The 20,031-nt window shown below is 39.2% G+C and overlaps 3 protein-coding genes across 3 annotated transcripts; 1 reads left to right on the top strand and 2 right to left on the bottom strand.

Annotated features, from left to right (window-relative positions):
* Positions 1-739: 739 nt before the first annotated feature.
* Positions 740-2,721, bottom strand: map1lc3cl (microtubule-associated protein 1 light chain 3 gamma, like). Its single transcript, XM_048176279.1, has 4 exons — positions 2,276-2,721; positions 1,932-1,987; positions 1,738-1,844; positions 740-1,480 (listed from the first exon to the last, which is right to left on the bottom strand). The coding sequence occupies exons 1-4, from the start codon at positions 2,331-2,333 to the stop codon at positions 1,321-1,323; spliced, it is 381 nt and encodes a 126-aa protein (XP_048032236.1). The 5' UTR covers positions 2,334-2,721; the 3' UTR covers positions 740-1,320.
* A 3,394-nt stretch (positions 2,722-6,115) lies between these two features.
* On the top strand, positions 6,116-15,293 carry si:ch211-168f7.5 (dapper homolog 2). Its single transcript, XM_048175828.1, has 4 exons — positions 6,116-7,014; positions 10,774-10,942; positions 12,208-12,411; positions 12,622-15,293. Exons 1-4 carry the CDS (start codon positions 6,784-6,786, stop codon positions 14,970-14,972), a joined length of 2,955 nt encoding a protein of 984 aa, XP_048031785.1. The 5' UTR covers positions 6,116-6,783; the 3' UTR covers positions 14,973-15,293.
* A 237-nt stretch (positions 15,294-15,530) lies between these two features.
* Positions 15,531-19,054, bottom strand: ttc9c (tetratricopeptide repeat domain 9C). The gene is made up of 4 exons (XM_048175831.1): positions 18,898-19,054; positions 18,018-18,351; positions 17,035-17,217; positions 15,531-16,043 (listed from the first exon to the last, which is right to left on the bottom strand). Exons 1-4 carry the CDS (start codon positions 18,907-18,909, stop codon positions 15,886-15,888), a joined length of 687 nt encoding a protein of 228 aa, XP_048031788.1. The 5' UTR covers positions 18,910-19,054; the 3' UTR covers positions 15,531-15,885.
* Between the last annotated feature and the right edge of the window lie 977 nt (positions 19,055-20,031).

Here is a 20,031-nt window from a genome sequence, read left to right as displayed (position 1 = left end):
GCTCCTTTCTTTCAACCCAGACAGGCGAATGACCTGCTTTTCAGGCTTCTCTTTCTATTCATCTCCAGCATAAAATCATGATGTATCTGGAGATATAGGCCTAGCATGCAAATTGCTATTCTTCAATGCATTTAGATAATTCTAACTCTTTTGACAAAATATACTTGTATTCCAGCCTAGTATGGCTGGTATGGCCTTGTGCGATTTCATTATGCCTTGAGGCAACGCAGTTATTTGTAATGTCCTATGATACATTTGATGATATATAAAGTTTTTGAAAATATTTCTTTACTTATCAATGAAGATTTTTGTCGATTACTGGACGAAAATTAGTGAAAAATTCACTTTTCACTGCTGAAAGAAGCCACAAAATAAACCCATGTGAGTCATGTGACCACTTCTTTTTTTTAAGCATTTTCATTGGTTAGTATTTGAGTTCTCCTCCCCTGAGATGGCACTGACCAATTAAATTGGTGTCTCATTTTATAATATAATATATATATAAAGGCTGTTACTTGGTGGCAACACAGTACCATAGAGAGTTAAACAATCACTCAGTCACCACGTTGCTTATTTTAAGCTGTACTTAGAAATAACCAGATGACAAATAAGCAAAATAGGTCCCTACCACTATTTTGATGGTGTGTTAGTATATATTTTAATCTTAGTGCCCTGTTGAACAGAACAAACCACATTAACAGAATACTATACATTGAATCAAATGAAATCAGACATCCAGTTAAAAGAACTAAACTGATTTATTGAGGATAAATTGCAGTTGAAGCTGAGTACATAATGACTGTGTTGTTTGCACTCATTTTCATTCCAGAGTAGGTACTCAAATAGTTGTTTGTTTGTTCGTCTCCTCTGTGTTTGTTTTAGGAACACAGATGCGCAATCCCAGAAAGAGCGCGGAGAGGAAACAGCATTGAACAAACCCTGTCTCATTGTAACAGGACATCCCAGGTCCTTTGAGGGACAGGACGTCCTTTTTTGTGTCTTGTCGTAATTCAGAGCCTCATGACTGAGCAGCTTGAGGAGTAGTGCAAGTGCCATCACTCTTCGGTTCTTCATATTACACGGCTCAGCTGTAACCTCTTTCAAAGCTTACTTCAACATTAGCCTCAAAGAAATCTAAACTACTTAGAAATGAGGTCAGAAGAGTCCTCTCGGCCAGGTGAGATTGGTGGACTGTGTGGTTTTTAAAGCACAGTGAGAGTCTTCATTTAGCAGCAATAGTGAGTTATGATCTCAGAAAGGCATCAGTCTGGAGTTATGTGAGGTGATCTGTGTGTCACGTGGTCATTTTGGAGAATCTTTTCACCCAAACATGTCCTGGGATGTATAGGTTATGTAGAGGAAGCCATCAGGGTCTCTGAACTGTGAATAAACTTCTCCCATACTGGTTGACAAACAGGACATGTTCCTTCCTGAGATCAGTAGGTACAGAGCTTGAGATGCCTCTAGCGCTATCTTACTTCTGTAAGAGAAAAAGAAAGAGCGAGACATAAAATTGGCATTACTTAAAGTAATTGCTAAGTGCCTGAAACTTCAGGCGTGCCTCATACAGTCGTGCATACAATGACCTAAGCAATGTGGCAGGGCAAAACACGTCTGATTCACTGTTCACACAACACATATTCAACACTGACTTAAGAAAATTGAAAAAGAAAAACTGACACATGACAAGACAAAAGCTGCATATACTTTTATAATTAAGAAAGAGAGTCTACACACCTGAGCAGACTGAGGAACTGCCCTAATGTCAGCTCATTTGGGACAAGAAATTTGGTTTTGTCCAGTAGGGGAAGCTTTTTCTCCTGAAGATATCGCTCCACAATTACCTAAAATACAAAACATAATTTATACGTTTTAAAATAGCTGCTGTTCTTTTTTTGTTTAATCATTTCATATTCAAATAGGCATCTCACCGGTAATTTGTTGGGGAACTTTGATCGAATATTGCAGACTTCATCTTTTCTTGTTGCTGCATAGGAAGAACAATATTTAAAAAATGTTTTTCTGATAATTGAAAAGTAGCCTAAATATAAAACAATAAGTAATAGGCTAACTAAAAAGAAAGTAAGTAGGCCTACATGAGTAAGAGGCCTTAATAGTAACTTGTCTGCATTGTGGAAAATTGTCTTTAGCTAAAAAGATAAGCATAAAGGTAACAGATATTTAAATGTTTAAAAAACTTTTAAAATAAAAGATTTCAAGCGAGGTAGTTAGTAAAATGCCAAAAGTTGAATGTTGTTGTGAAGTCATGACCTACCCAGGCACTTCCTTTGCTTGAAAGGCATAATTTCCATGGATTTCTCGTAGGGAGGCATTCTGACTTGAGGATGGAGACGTTTACGATGGTGTGGTAGGAGGAGGCTGTGTCCGGGCTGACGAAGTGCCCACGGATGAAGGTTGTCTCAAATGCCTGCTTTCAGTTCGCGGGGCTTGGCCTTTATACGGGTGTGTCTGTGTGTGTTAGTAGGGGGGGAGGACAGTCTGAAGTGTGAAAAGATGAGAAGTGCTTGCGCGTAATTAAAGTCCTTGCGATCATATTAGGATATATTAGTAGTTACATAAGCTCTTCAAAACCTCTTCACAGCCTCTCCCGTCCTCGCGCTGGATCAATAATGAACGGGTCGCAGTAAATGAGCACAACATTCACAGACACCGGTTAGGCTATTTGAAGTTCAGCTTTTTTCTAATGTGAGTGCCATGACAGCTTAATTAGGAATCAAGGCTTCAGCAGCTTGTGTAATAGTTTGTGTAACACCACAGTGAACAACAGACGTGACATATCTGACTAGTTTAGAGTTCACTGAACTCAAATAACAGGACAAAATCAAGTAGACGGTTTATGACGCCTTTTGAATATATTTTTTTTATTGAAAAGGGTATGATCATTTTAGTCAAAAAGGTTTTTACTTTTAAATGTAAACATTAAATACAAAACTATTTGTGTAATGTAATGTACAAACATCAAATGTAAAAGGTAACACACTCACATATACACACAAAAGCTATCAAACCATTGTGGCCACCAAATATTGCAATTCATAAATTGTATAGGCTATACATTTATAACCTTTAAAATACACGTGTGACGTAAAGGAATAGTTGACCAAATGAAAATTCTGTCATTTACTCGCCCTCATGTCATTCCAAAACTGCTTTCTCCTGCAGAACAAGACAAATGGTGGGATTCAAGTTGACAATTTGAAGCCTATTTGTTACATCCACCAGCTGTAGTGCCCATGATCACCACCAGAGGCAGGGGGTGAAAACTTTTGAATAGGCTACAGATGTCCAATTTTTTCTTATTTGGTTTAAATATCTTAATTTTTCATTTAGTACTCCTCTTCGGAAGCAACAGAAGATACTTACATGCAGGGCTCGACATAAACACCGATTTCAGCAGTGACGTGTAACGTAGTCACTTCTACTAGCCACTTTGGTGGGTTTAATTTTATATAGGCTATATACATTTTTCAAATGTAGTCTTTAAAAAAAAAACACATCTGAAATAATAAACTAAGTGCAATGTAGTGTCAAAAATGTAAATTTTTCGATACATATCGATGCTGAAATATCTGAAACGCTTCTCTCCGACAGCGATTTGATACTCAAACCCGCCTCCCCTCACTCGTTTCATTTGCTCTGGATGAATATTGTTGGTGTTAAGCCTGGGATACACTGCATGATTTTTGGCTGTCCCAGACGAAAGATTGCCATCGTGAAACAATCGTGGGGATTTCTGTGATCATGGCTCTTAATCAGTGGTCCTATGTTGTACAGTTAGAGAGGTTCAAAGAGAGCCTTTTTCCCAGTCTCGCGACCAAAGATAGCCTACGACCATTTTCTGACAGTGTCAGAAATTCAGCATGATCATCACACAGTGTGTTTGCTGCTACAACCTACGTCTACTGACCGGCCAATAAAAATACGACATGAAATCAACAAGACATGGTGCTAAAACTTAAAACTGCTTACCTCAAGCTCTTTTTTCCTTCTTCTTTTGCTGCTTCCTTTGTTTTCAGCACACATAAAAACTACAACTGCTAAGGTGTAATTCAACATGGTCTTTTTGTTTACCACTAGTGCATGCTGATGACATTTTATTCTTCTTTACAAACTTGCATCGTTGCCTATGAGTCAACAGATGTCATCATCGTACAGTCCAGATGCATGTCGTACCAAATTTAATAGATCCATGTCGCACAGTGTGATTTGTAATGATCTTATAGGATTGCTAAAATAGTGCAGTGTATCCTGGGATTTACAGGGTTTGAATTTCGGTGTGGTATTGCACGTATTGTGTATAATTTTACTCATTCCCGCAGATTTTGTGCTCACACCCAAAGTGCAGGCACACAAACCTGGTAAGCACTAAATTCAGAACTAAATTGAGTTCTTTTTTACTGCTAATGGCGTTTAGACAATCAAATACATCCAAAATAATGCAAAAATGCTGGTAAAACGCATGTAGTACAGTATATTGGGTCCGTGCGTCAGGCCTTAAAGTGACAGCAGCCTAATATACCTGGTGCCAAATTATGAGATAATATTAAAATTATGTATATGGCAGTTTTTCACCATGGTATCGATGTCAAAATTGTGGCCAGTGAAAATGCTGAGTGGCTAGTAACTTTGAAAAACCACCAGCCACAGTAGCTGGTGAGCAAAAAAGTTAATGTCAAGCCCTGTATATATACTGCATAACTGCTGTGGTATATAAATAGGCTATGTTCCAAAGAAGAAAGATTTGGAATGGCATGAGAGTGAGTAAGTGATGACAGAATTTTCATTTTAGGTGAACTATCCCTTGTGTTTTTTGTCAGATGACTGATGCCCAAACACAATGAGGTTAGTATGATGTTACAGGCTGCATAGCTATAGTTGAACAGAGTCCAAGCGCCTCAGAGTTTGGAACAAAAGCCACTTTTTTTTCACTTACCCTAAGGCCCATCCTCACCATGCCCCCATTCTCAATGAGGTCAGGGAGATACGAAGTAAACAGTGTACATTATTATGTGCCTGACATTAAACAACACAGTCAAGATAACAATAGAATGTGACACATTGTGGGGTTAAACACTTTAAACACACATTATACCCCTCACTGGCTCAAATGTGTTGCTTAAAAACTTGACAAGACATTGAAATTTCAAAGCAGGTTGAAAACAGGTGAAAAGTAAGCTATTTGAATTTTGATTGTTTTTTGATGGATCTGACTTAAAGATGCTCACATCAGTGTAATATAGGCAAAATAGCTGGTGATGTAAATTGTTGAAAATGAATGTTAAATGGAAGAGAAATGCTGGAGTTTAGGGTTAGCTTATGAAGAAGTTAGCTTATGAATAGTCAAGTTAGTGTAGTTTTAATACAGAGTAATGAAAGTAAGAAAGAAATATATAAATATTTCTTTTGATGTATAAGAATACATTTTTGCAGTCAGTGGAATTGGAATTATTACGGTTTTATAAACAAACAGATTTTACATGGCTACATTTTCCTATACATCATGTTGAAGCAAGTCAGATATTAGCCTATTTATTTTCATCAGATATTTTTATTTGTGATTTGGTTTCATTAGTACTATAAATTAAATTATATGGGCCTATTCAACGTGGATATGGAATATACAGCCTATATGGCCTATTTTTAGAGTCTCTGTCAGAGTGGTAGGTGATTAAATGATTACTGAAGGAAATTTAGTTGGTTTGTAGAGGTGCAGCTTAGACAGGCAGATACTGCCACCTGTTGGTTAGAAACATTGTTTTAGTTGTTTGTTTCTACAATAGATGTTCTCGTCGCATAGCAGCCGACGCAGGAACCTGCTATCTGAAACCAACAAAACCAAGCGGATATTTGATCATATGGAAAAGTACACAAAGTAGGCTAATATACGTCATTAAAAAGTAACAGCATACTCGTTATAATTCACAATCTGGGCCATCACTTGTTTTTCTTTATTGCGTATTTGAAAGTGATCCCATAATTAAACTAATATGGCTCGTGAGCGAACGTGACATGTTTGTTTAAATGAACGAATCGTTCCATGCACTGAATCATTTTCCGCTTGTGAAGCGCGCTAATGAATCTTTGGATTCAAACGATTCAAACAGAATCGAGTCTGTGGGGTGAATAAAAAAATCTGTAAAACACTCATTTTCAGTCTCTCAATTTAATACAAAACACAATACATTTTTTTGCGTGTAAATATTAGTCAGATGCCAACTAGCTACACTACAGTCTAAACATATCGTACCAACTAGCAGATTTCACATTCCTTCTCTTAAAAAAACTAGTCAATTCTGTTCGAAAACTTCCCCGGCCAATCAGCAGCGAGCTTTCACGTTCTAACTCCGCCCTATTCATACTCTTTTCTTCACAGCAGTGAGCTGTGTGCAAGACCGTCGCATATGATTCAGTCCACATCATCTTCATCATCATGAACCGAATGATAGCTGACGTGATGATTGTAGCGTCTCAAAATGGTCAGGTGGGGAAGTATTATTCGGGGGTGTAAATTAAGACCTTGAAAGTATGCCTTTGTTACATGTGCCTCCGAGCGAAAGTTGAGTTGCCTCCGTACTGCATTTTCGTGAGCTGCAAAGATACATTGTTACGGACTCTGAATTTTAAGCGTCGGCTCTGGTGCTGCTCATGTCGCACAGCCCTCATGCTGCATTGACAGTCGGTACTCTGGCTAGAGGCGAGCAGTGAGCCCTCCCGTTCACCGGCGACCACAGTGTCTGCCTCGAAACCGATTTTGCGCGCACAATGGCCGGACGCCGCGGTTGTGTGAATTCGCTATGGTCAGGGAGCGAGCGGGTTCGTATCGGAGAGCGGCTGAAAGCCACTCTGGCCGGCATAATGGAGCTGGACCTTCTCAGAGGACGACAGCTGGAGATGGTGGATGCGGTACTGGACGTGAATGGAGCGCCCGCTCACCAGGGGGAAGGACAGGAAAGCGCCGCCGAGGATGGTGCCGCAACCTCCCACAGGCAACAGGTCAGTGGGGACGTGGGAAATTACCACAGGAACATAATGTTCCTTGAAATTTTAACTTTGATCTCGTCGTCGAGGTGGAACCCTGCTGGTGGCACCTGCTAAGCGTTTTAGTGACAGTAGCATCCAGTGGAGCTTAGGTTGCATGACCTATACAGGACGCTGCTGTGTTTACATTTCAGAATTGTACACACCTTTTTCTTCAACGTGTCAAGGTTGAGTTGGAGTCCATAGCTATTTTAGGCCACTGCACACAATGCATGTTGATTGCGCCATTGAAAAATACCAAATCCCTCTTAGTGGAATCATGTGGGGGGGCAGTAGGGTCAGCTGTGTCATTTTTAATTTATCAACTGAAGTGAGAAAGCATCTATAAAAATATAGAAATATGACTTCTCTGAAAAAAGGTAGTTGCCCCATGTTAGGGGTAAGTTGAATCATTATGTTAACAATTTACACAAAAATATAAGCAAATTACTAATATATTGTCTTATTCCTTTTTTTTTTTTTTTTTTTTTTTTTTTTTTTACTTTTTATTTAAATGATTTCTCTCATTCCAATGGTTAATTTTTGCAGAAACCATCCAGACATTTTTTTTTCATTGTAATTCAACAAAAAATTGTAAAATTTGATATTTGTAGTAATAGTTTTTAGTAATGGTAATGTTATAACCCAAATTACCATTTTGGTAAAAATGCTTTATTTAATAATTAAATTATTTGCATAAAATTTTAAATGTTTTATACATTGGCAGTTCGCCAACAAACATGACACATTTTTAGATCATTTTTAGAATTTCACCTGTCTTGTAAAAAAATACTTTGGCATGTAAATGAATTTTTTGAGGCGTCTCTCAAATGTAGGCAACTGTATATAAAGGGCTCGTTCTAATTTATATGGCCGTGTGACAAATAATGCACTGTTTTGTAGATTAAGAGGGTGGAACAATTTATCCAATGACATATCAATGCCATATTAATCTACACATACTATCTTAGACTGTGGTAACAAAATGTTAGTTTTGTCATGATGATGTGGTAGGGCTCTTGACCAGGTATGGAGGACACATAACAGGTGTTGTTCAGATATGTGATCGTGTAATGGGAGAAAGAGGGAAGTGTATGTGAGAGTTGACAATAGAAGCACCATTGTGTGTTATATATAATGGACAAGTGTGTAAGTAACCCCAAGTGAAGCCACAAATCTGAAATACATTTAATAGTGGCATTATACCTCATCAATTATTTCTCATGTCCCTCATTCATTATAGAGCATTTATATAATTATTCGGGATCTCCTAGATCAAAGTGTTGTGATTAAGAGCAGTTTCTTTCATGGCATACAAAATTGTTTTCACAATTTCAAAGGGCTTTTAAAGGACATTTACAAGTAGTCATTCAGTCCAGCAAAATGTGCGCATGAGAAACAGCAATATGTATCATGAGACAAAAGTATTAGTCATCATCGGGGCAATGTTTTTGCCTCTCCACCTACGCAACTTCCATTTGCATAAACACCACATGTAGAAATGTTTCTGTTGTCGGCGTCACAGATATCACCTCTCCTCTGCTACCCGCTGAGGGAGAGAGAGGATGGAGGGAAACGGACAGAGAGATGGAGAACGGGGGTGTGCCATGCAGAGCAACTGATATGTTAACCCCTCACTAGGATGGACTGCTGCGCCATGGCTGAATGCAGTATCTGATTTCATAGCTACTATGCATAGTCTTTCCTTTAACTGACGTTGATTTATTAGACCATTACAATATAAGTTTTTCAGTCAAAGGTTTGATTGCTCTGATTCAGCAGCGGAAAAGCTGTCTTCCATCGTCCTCCCACAAGACTCACCTTGTTATTATAATATGACGTTAAACCATTTCCTGTGTCAGTGAGGGAATTGAATGAGTAATTTTTCTGTCGATGGAGCTGATGGCCAGACTGGATATTCACCTCATTATTCCCATTATTTTATGTCCATTTGCATCATTAGCCTCATGTAATGCAGTTTCCATGTGCCATAGCACTCCTTCATGAATTGATCGGTAGCTGGAAAATGGCCAGTGCACCCTGCGTGAGACCCATATCAGATTTCCCCTATTGAGCAAATGCTTCTTCCAAGCCCCCTTCCCAGTGAAATGAAATAAATTGCAACTGTATACTGGGATAATGCAATATAGATTCTGTCTAGATGTGTGCATAGGTTTATGTGAACGAATTAGGGACTTTAGAGGATATGTTTTACGGTTTAAGTTTATCAATGTTTTGTCATAGTCAAGCCGATGCATATCATTCAAGTACCACAGTAAGAAATAAGTGTTTTTGTCCATTGCATGTGGAAGTGTCAATGCACGTGGTAGTTCAAATTCCATCAGCAAAGAGATAGTTAAATTATTTCTGCTAAATCGGATGTGTGGGCGAGGAGAGGAGAAGGAGAGCGAGAAAGAGAAGGAGAGAGAGGGCAGGAAGAGAAGAGAGGCCTGACAGTTTTCTGAAGTGAAGTGGGGGAGGCAGTTATATCCAGGAGTGGTGGTGGTTGGGAGGGGGGGTCTTCACATAAGAGATGCCTCCTTCATGCTGTTCGTCTCACTAGGCAACCCATCCCCCGTGCTCTCTACTTTTCTTCAAAACTCTTTTTTTGCTATCAGTCTCTTTATGCTCCTCTCCCTGAGTATTCCACCTTCGTCTTTTTTCCTCCACCAATGTCCTGCTCACTCTTTACATTGTATGTTTTCCCTTCCATATGTATTTTTAGAGTCCGAGACAGGAATTGTGGGTAAACTGCTGGAGCAGAGATAAGCCTGGTCAAAGTCTGTCTTTCAATACCCATTATCCCCCCTTCTTTTCTCCTTTTCTCCTTTGTTTCATCATCTGTCTTTCTCCGCTCTCTGCTTATTAACCGCCCTCCCCCGGCTTTTTTCATTTCACCAATGCATCACCTGCATTGTCTGTGTAAAAGTCTGACCGAAGGTTGATCGGACTTAGCAGGATATGCACAATAGTCACTTGGTTTGATGGGATTCCTCAGAAGTGTTGCAAGGGGAGATTCCTTGCGATGGGGGAAGGTTGGGGATCACAAACAGCTAAACCCAGTAAACACTCCATGGAGATAAGTGATTTAAAACTTCTGAGCAGAAGCGAACTTTAACCAAAGCATTCCCTTGATTGGTCTCCGTTATTATGAAAAGCAGGCTTAGACATTAAAGTTACCAGCTAATGATGTGGCTTCCCTTTTACATGTGCACTGTTTTGTAAATGTATACACCACATATAAACACCACAGATACATGATTTCTCTCCTGGTAATTACATCAGTGTGGGTGATCTGGTCAGCTGAGACGATTTCTGTTTACACCTGTTTAACATGCATCTCCAGTGAGCTGTGATCATATTTCGAGGATAGGATCTCTGATTTCAGGACTACATTTGTGTGTTGCACGTTATCGGTTTGTCACTTCATGTTAACATCAGGCATTGATGCTCGGTGATGTGTGCATGTTTATGTATGCATCCAATCAGATTGTTATTTTGTGCTAAAACCATTTTTAAAAAAGTTTAAACCTGTTTTTTTATTGAAATATTAGATTGACAGATGAATAGGCAGTCCTTTGCTGCTGTCTGGGATTCGTCATGATGGATTAGCGTTTAGCTCCAAATACAAAGTACAAATACATGCGTCATGATCGTATGTTAATACTAGGTGTAAACGGGGTCTTTGTGTTATCACCTTATCTTGTAGTAACATGACTCCTCCATCTGTTTCAGAGCCTGTCCCCTGCAAACCCTGATCTGTCTTGCCTCGGCACTACAGGAGAGGGGATAAGCTCACGCTGGTCCACGTTGTCCTGGGACATCCCGTCTGATCTGCTGTCTTCTCAAACCCCAGACTTCCCTGGCACCACACCGCTTGACTGCGACTCTAGACCCAGCTCAGGTGCTGATACTCCAAATTCCTCAATTATAAATCTTTGTTGTTTGGTAAAGAGAACTTTTTGTGTGGATACTTGGACCTTTAACAAAGGCACTTGGGCCTCTAAAGTATCTCACACTGAGGTGCTTCTCTAAAGTTGTTTTTATTCACTGAGAGGGAATTGTGTGATTAGTCATTGTTCCACAATATTGTTTCCCTTTTTAGTATTTGGCATTTGAAGCATTATATAATTATTTAGTCACAGCTGGCTATTCTTGGTGTTGTATGTTTTTCAGCAGTGCTCATCAAAACCTGGATGAAAAGATATTAAACCTTAAAAAAAATAAGAATAAATAAATAAATAAATATACACTTTCATTCAAAAGTTTGGGGTCTGTAAGATTAAAAAAAAATAAAAATACAGTAAATATTATTACAATTTAAAATAATTGTTTTCTATTTTATTATTACATTTTATATTTATTATAATTTTCAGCATAATTACTCCAGTCGTCAGTGTCACATGATCCTTCAAAAATCATCATTCTGATTTGGTGCCTAAGAACCATTTCTTATTTTCAGGATTATTTGATGAATAGAACATTCAAAAGAATAGCATTTATCTGAAATACAAATGTAATTTTGTGACCATGTAAAAGTCAAAGTACTGGTCACAAAAAAATACTGTTCAATTCTTAGATATACACAGTGCTTAAAACCATAGGTCATAAAATTACAGCGAAACTCATTATAGGAACTATAGTAAATTAAATTCATGGACAATATATCTCTGTCTAGATGCTCAGACAAAAAAAAGCAATATTTTATAAGCTGGGTTTGGAGAACATATTTTAACATCAAGAAGTTAGCTCTAACTTTAACATCACATTAGCTCTACATGATAAGAATAAACTTGTACACATTGAAACCTGTTTGGATAAACTTTGTAAAGATTAATCAGTCAGTGAAACTATGTCTAAATTAAAAGCAGTTATCCTTAAAGCCTTCCCTGAAGAATGAGCCCTGCGTTGAAATTGTAATCCATTTCACACAAGCGTATGACTCATAGCTTGGATGGCTTGGGGCTCTATTTGAAACAAACGATTCAGTGTTGACCTCTCAACTTCAACATGACACATAGTTTCTGTGTTTTTGGCAGGTCTCTTTTTACTTTGGCAAACATTAACCCTAGCTTTTTATGGCCATCCCATCATTTAAATCATGTGTCACCCCTGTGGCACTTTTCCTCCTAACAATCTTAACTTCATCTGTCATTCTCTTGTCCACAGGTTTTTACTCAGTCAGTGGGAGTTCTCTGTCAGACTCTTGTTACTCTGTATCCAGCGAGGCAGCTCCAGGAGGTTCAGTGAAAGTCAACTGTAGGCCTCGCTCACTGGATCATAGTGCCACTCATTGGAGGGAGGTTGAATCTCTTAGTACAGAGTGTCCTGAGGGCACAGTGGAGAAACAAGAAAGAAGGCCATTTTCTACTGGTATGCCATCTTACATCTATGCTATAAGGTCTTTGTGGGTGAATCTATTTTTTAAAAATCAAACGATTTGTGACCTGGACATGTTTTCATATGTTCTTTTTGTAATAATTTGGTGTTTTTTGATGCTGTCTTCTAATTACAATAATCATTTTTGGTATACTAAATAAGGACAATGTAAATAATATCACATTTTTTATTCCTTATAAACAGGGGACCTTGAGCTCAATAGCCTCGTGTTCCTGACAGACCTTTGTTCCAGTTTGGGAGGGATTCATCCAGGCTCTCTTTTACCTTCTTCCAACTCCAGTCCACAGCTTCAGCTGGATCCCAAGTTTTGCTCTGACCTAGTTTCTCGGAAGACAAAAGAGGTGTACCCTTACCCTAGTCCACTCCATGCTGTGGCCCTCCAGAGCCCCCTGTTCACAACCTGCCAGGAACCATCCCCCACTCGCCTCTCACCCAGTCCAGAGAGTGAGCAGCCTGAGGAGCCAGGGCTTGATCAACCTCCTGTGAAGAACCAGCCTCCAGCCTCTCCTTCCTTTACTCAGCTGGAGAAATACATCAACAGATTAGTCCATCAGCATCACTGCAGGGTGGCTGCTGAAACTTCCAGTCGTGGACACCAAATAAACATTGCAGGTGCTGGTTATGAGGGACTCCACCCAAGAAGTGCTTCCTCTTCCAGCCTGTCTGGAGGTAGTGTGACTCCTTGTAAGTCTATTCTGGGCAATTCAGCGAGAGTTAGCCTCAGCAGTATTGGTAAACATGCAAGTCGCAATTCCATCAACCTCGGAAACTTGCCCTCCGTGACAGGGGAGGATTTCAACATCAGCTTCCATTTGAATCTGAATTTGAACCTAAATCCAAACCTGAACAAGACTTTAAGTTTTGATGCTAAAAATGTGAAAGAAGAGGTCTCAGGATCATGTGGGCATCTCTCCGCCAACATAGTCACTCCAACTGCTTCCCCTTCCTCTTCAACATCTACAATCACCAGCACTCCAAACTGGAGCAGGAGACCAAGGATCTCCACCTGCCCTTCCTCAGTGAACCATCGTGGGTCTCTGGAGATAACTGGAAAGACCTTTGCTCCAGTGGGATTCTCCAAGTCTCTAGACTGGAGTGGAGCCTCAAGAGAAGAGGCAGAGGGTTGTCCTCCAATCAAAGCTTCAGACAGCCCTCCCAAACTTAATGAGGACTCTGCTGTTGTATGTGAAATCTCTCGTGTATCTGGATTGCCAAGATCTGTAGTTCTAGGTTTGATGGAGGAGGGGGTGGAGTTGGATGCCGAATGTTTTAGGAACGAACGAGAAAGAGGTGTAGGTTCTGCTTCTCCGAGTAACGTTCCTACACTGCACTCTTCCCGGTCTTCATTTCAACACCCGTTTGGATTAGAACGAACTAATCTGACACCACCATCAAATGCCTGGACAGGTGCAGGCACAGGACAGGATTACATATCTCAACAGCATCGCCTACAAGTTTCCCACTCGGATTGCCATTCGGCACTGACATCACAGTCAGGTAGCCCTCATTCGGACAATTCTGGACACACGCCTACTCGTTCTTCTCCCATCCTGCCTTTCCCACATAATCAATCGGACCCTGCCTCCTCTCCAGGCTCCTCTCACACCAGAGTCCACTCCCCTCCTCGGCTACTTTCAAATTCACCTTTCACTCCTGCCCAGTTGTCAGTATTCCGGCGGGACTCCCCATCTCAGTGCTCTCTTCCACGCTTTCATCCATGTAGTTCCCCACTAGAGGGTCCCATTCGACCTCGTGGAGGTTCTCTCAGGCAGAACACAGGGGCTGGATGGAGGCCTCAAGAAAGAGGCTGGAGGAGGAGTGGGGATGGAGAGAGGCTCTACCAGGGAAAACATGCCTCCAGAGAACTTATCCGAGCATCCACGGTGAGTAGCTATTCGGGAAGAGACTATGGCACCGGATGGGAGGATGAAATGAGCACTCAAACACCTAAAAAGGGTGGAAAGTTTTGGAAGGGGTTTGAAACACGATTTTGGGGAAGAGAGGAGGAGGATGAAGAGAGAGATGACAGAGCTGGAGGATTTGGTTGGAGGCACACCTCTTTGAAAGAAACATCATCCAGTAGGCAAGATCAAAGAGGAAACAACTCGAAAAAGAAAGGAACAAGTTGGGACAGTCGGAGTTCCAGCCTTCGGTTGTCCAGACGAGCATTATTTCGAAGTGAGTCTCAGGGAATTCTCGATCCACATTCTCAGAAACGGGAAAGCAATCAGTGGCGTTCCTCATTTGAGATCAGCCGTGCAGGACGAGGCTCCGAACGTACTCGCAATCTTGTGCGAAAGGAAGAGAAACATCATTCTTCAACTGCGAGTCTTTTTCATCTCTCTCGCTCCCAGAGCCTGGAGGGAAGCAGTCACTCCCTTTCTCCTCTTTCGTCCCCTTCCCTCTCACCCTCGCCACCCCCATCAGCTCCTCTCACCCGTTCCAGATCGTTCCGTGACCTTGGAAGGAAAGTGTTTGGCTCTATGAGGTCCCTCAGTTTCAATAAAAACCACAAGTCAAAAAAGAAAGATTAGTAAGAACATTTCAAAATGGGAGAAACCATGCTGCCAATTTTTCCAAATGTACGATCTACTCGCGTACTGCTTGTTTAGGTACTTCTGCATGCCATGCTGTGTTGTGTTTCTGTGCACTCTTATGGTCATAGTGGTGCTGGTGTTGTTTTTACTATGAACATATTATGCTTAAAAGAGCACTCTAAAGTATATGCTGACCAAATACAAAAAGATGTTGTTTGAACTCATGCTCAGGACTTTGAAAAAAATATAAAATAATTTGAAATGATTGTTAAAGTGCTGAAACATGAAGAAATATCAATAAAAGTATTTCCAGTTTAATATGATCCTTATTGATTTGCTTGGCAATGACTTCATAGACTGCTACTGCTGAGTGAAGAGTTTTGTGGTACAATAGGATTAAATGATCTCACATACAAAAACTCTGCTGCCATACTTTACACTTATAATAAAAATCTTATTAGCATTTTTCTAATCATATTAGCATAATCCATTAACAATCTATCAACATCTTGGTTGAGTACTCTATTTCAAGTGGCAAATAAATTATGCATTGGGTACTTTCAAAAATATTTATTAGGATGAACAAACAAAAAACAAGACAACTTTCATCTGAAACAAAAAAAATAACACACAGCTCGAGGGAACTGAATGCAAAACAGAAGCAGCTTGATAGCACATTAGCCATACAATACCAGAATACAACGCATTTTAAGTGCATTAAAATTCTCTTTCAAGCTGCCACATTGCACCAGATTTCAACCACATATTTAATCCTGCCATGGGACCTTCAACACCAGTAAATGCTATATGCAGCAAATTATCCATGCCCTGAGGCAAAACATCTCACTTCCTACAGGATTCCATCAACTAAGTTAATTTAACTTGACATATGCTCCTGCTGAGTCATTTATTAGTCCATTTCGACCAGTTTCTGTGTCTTCTCCTCTGCTAACTGCTCCTCACCCTGTTTCTGTTTGCTGAACATGCCTTTGTACAGTGCCTTCTCTTTCTGGTAGTCTTGGCTGAGTCTCTCCTCCACTCGCTGCAGCTGTTTCTTTACATTGGCATCTGAGAAATAGAGAACAGGATAAAATGAATGTCATCATTATTTCCAATTAAACCATTGAAATGAATTTGATGTGAAACTGAGCAGTTCAATCAAAGGCTGCAAAGCAGAGGTGTTTGATCTTACTAACTGAAGAAAATGGATCAATCCACAAAACGTAACAACACTACATTACGTAACAGGCTCAAAATTCAACATGCTGAATCCCTTGTGAAAACAATGTAAAAAAAATCCATGGAAGCATATTAATTAGAACAGTAGTTCCCAAACTTCTTCTCAGGGGACTTTTTTTAACTACACACTTTTTGACACCGACATAAAAACAGCTTTTCAAAGTATTCACACATACAGAAGAAGGAAACATGTAGATATAAAACAAATATGCCTTTTAAATCAAAGTAAATAAATCTGAATTACACAGCAATACTGTGGACAGTTTGGCTATTAAATTACCAGCCAATTAAATCGTAATGGGAACACTTTGTCTGTCTTTTTTCAGGTTATATCAGGAGTGACTTTAATGATTTTCATACAAATATCATTGCGCACTTTCACTCTGTATCATGCAGAACATTTTCACTGATAAAACAGATTCTGTGTGGCATATAGCCATGTATTTTTAGATGCCTGTTCACACAGGACACCTTGCATTTAAATATAGATGATGGAATGGAAGGGAATGCAGGGGCCCCGTGACATGTTTTTTAATTTGACTTACTCTTTACTTTGCTCATGAGACTGAAAAAACAGCGAGATCTGACATCCATATGTACACAGTCAATCGCAACAAGTATACTGTGAACGAACCCGTATTTTAATCTTTTGATTTTGTTTCTCAGTTGGATATCTGAGCGTTTATAACATATTAACAATAATTTGATTGAAAATTAATCAAGCGAAATGACTTAGTTTGCCTAAAATAAACCCCTGGAGCAGGTTCGAAAACCATGAAATAGACGGAAAAAAAAGAGGTGGAACGTGATTGGTCTTTACCGTTAGGTTTCCCCCTGCTGGCCTGTATGAGGTACTGTCGAGCAGTCTGAGCATCACCCAGTTCTAATGAAGCCACACCAGCTCTGTACAGGGCCTTAATGTCACCTGCCTTCCACTGGAGCACTTTCAGACTGTACTCCTGCACACGGGTATAGTCCACCACCTCTCGCTGTAGCAAACATGCTGTGAGACACAGAAATAGGTAAAGAGGAGAATGCTTTCCTAGATAACTTTTGCATACACTACTGTTCAAAAGGGTTTGTTTGGGGCTCTTTTAATGTTTTTAATTAAATAAGTCTCTTATGCTCACCAAAGCTTATTACAATTAAAGTATATTTTAAAATGTCATTTATTCCTGTGATGGCAAATCAGAATTTTCAGCAGCCGTTACTCCAAAACATATGGAAACAGTAATGCATTTTTTCCCCAGGATTCATTGATGAATAGAATGTTCAAAAGAACAGCATTAATATGAAATAGAAGTCTTTTGTTGCAATGTAAAGTTCTTTACTGTCACTTTGGATAAATTATATGTGCCCTTGCTGAATAAAAGTACTAATTTCTTTCCAAATAATTAAAGCAAGTTCTTGGTTATCATGAGATGGGTGATCCTATATCAAAGATTAAGGACCGAGTTCACAGGATTCTTATCTCTTATATGACTAACATGGGTTAAAGGTTTTAACATGTGGTCAAGATGTTACGGTAAGCACCAGCAAAGGGTGAAAGCATTTTGTTTGGAGGTTTAAACCAATAGGAGATTAATATGAAAATGAATATGAAATAACCAAATGGTGTGATAAAGTTTGACTTATAATAATACTGTGGTAATGCCTGACCAAAAAGAAAATCATGCAAACATGCTTAAAAATTCACAGAAAGTTGCTTCGGATAAAAGTTTCTGCAAAATGATTACATTTTAGTGTTGTGTTATTCGGTACCACAGCACACTGCCAAAGTACTTTTTTGTAAGGATTACAAACCTGCTAAATTATTATAGCAGTCTACTTGAGTGCTCCTCAGCAGGTCCTCCTGCTTCTGGCTCAGTTTAGGCACTTGAGCCCCAAACCCTTGCAGGGCAGCGTTCACCTCAGAGTCCAGGCCACGGAGAACGAGCAAAGCACGATGATATCGTCCGATGGCAGTGCGCACATTTTTCTCCCTGTAGAATGCATTGCCCTCTGTCTTTAACCGAATGGCCTCCTGGAGCTGCGAGTCCAAACGGGAACTTGTTGATCCTCCAGTGGCTCCCAAACATGATGAAGAACTGGCTGCTGCTGCCTCTGACCCATCATCCCCTGCAGTAGGATCTAAAGCCTGCCACACATAACAGATGTAAGTGATGACAACATAACACTACTGCATTAATAACACTTAAATATAGCCACAATCTCTGCATTAGGAGAACAATCTGTCAAATCAGTTATATGCTGATTTTAGAAGGTTTACAATGGTCTCCCATCCAAACCAAACTAGTGTAGCTGGTCTCCCAGTGTGACCAGGTGAAAAGTACCAATCAGACCGGCCTAACCAGACAGGGAGACAAGCTAAGACCAGAAAACCACCTTAGGCTGGTCTGAGCTGTTTTTCCAATCAGCGTTTTAACACTGATCATTATCATGTTCATTCATTAGGTGTGTAGTTGACACATATAAACTCCTACTAATAAATAAACCAAAACAAACAAACAGGCACACAAAGTATGAGGGCGTGCAGCAGAGTTCCCATCATTAAAAAAGTCATAACTTTTTTAAATCTAACCAGTTCATTTCATTGAACTACGCCCATCACAGCATGCAGCAGTAAACTGCCTCGATTTTATCACATATAAAAGGAAACAACACATAATAAGTATATTTTTACCTTTTCGTCCATGGCGTTTAACGCTTTAAAATGGTTGCAGTCTGCTTAGAAGCCAGTTTAATGACGAAAATATTGTTGGGACGTTAAAGAAACAATTCTTTGACACTCTTCTTCGTGGTTATGGTTGCTGCAGGACATTTGTGCAATACTGCCTTCTACCGGCCGAATCTTAATAGCGCAACATCACATCTCTGTACATTCAGTGCATTAATAAACGAAACAATCGGCCGGTTATATTATTATATAACCATTACAATATCATTATTACGGATAATAAAGTTATTGTGAAATTAGATATTTTTAAAATGACTTAATAAAACAGAAATGACACTGTACAGGCATTTTTGTGGAGAAAATGAAAGAGCATCTACACAAAACTTCACATGTAACAAACAAAGAGGCAAAATGACAAGATTAGGGAAATTAAACCTCGTAGTTACACCATAACACTCCTTATATTGTTTAAGGAATCTGTCACGTATTTGTTAAATAAAGAGATTTGAGAAGCCAGTCTGTTTATCTAAAAAGAAATATGAGAAGGTTAATAATGAATTTGAAAATTTCTGTTTGTGGATAAAAAAAAATCAAACAAAATAAAGAAATTAAAGATAGCCTATGATTCAAAGACATGTTGGAAGTGTCATCTTTTACATTTAGGATTAGGGGTGGAAATGGGGGGGCGTTCCAGTTAAAATTTATTCGATTTTTTTATAGAAATGAAGGGATTTCTATATTTATTCACTCAATAGCCTACAAAAACGAAAAATTTAGCCATTTCCAGCCAACTAAAAACAAACAAACACATAGGCTAATTTACTAGATGTTTTGACATCATGTTAGTTGCTGCAGTCTATTTACAAAAAACATTAACTATTTTGAATTAATTATTATTATTAGCTATTTTTTTTAAATCGGTTTGAATAAATGATTCAATGACTCAATTATAAAGATGTCACTTGTTTCATAGATGAATCAACGTTTTTGAACAATTCTTTGTAATGAATGAATCAATGACAAATACATTTTTATCAATCATTTGTCGCCACCTACTGGTGTAACGATGTAATTGACGCAATCTTTATTTGAAGTATCAAGTTACTTTCAAAGGGTAATTTACACTATTTCGTTCACTTC

The sequence above is a fragment of the Megalobrama amblycephala genome, linkage group LG23 (assembly GCF_018812025.1).
Source record: "Megalobrama amblycephala isolate DHTTF-2021 linkage group LG23, ASM1881202v1, whole genome shotgun sequence".
Taxonomy (NCBI): domain Eukaryota; kingdom Metazoa; phylum Chordata; class Actinopteri; order Cypriniformes; family Xenocyprididae; genus Megalobrama; species Megalobrama amblycephala.
The sequence above is the reverse complement of the archived record's forward strand: the minus strand, read 5'-3'. Positions and strand labels throughout refer to the sequence as shown.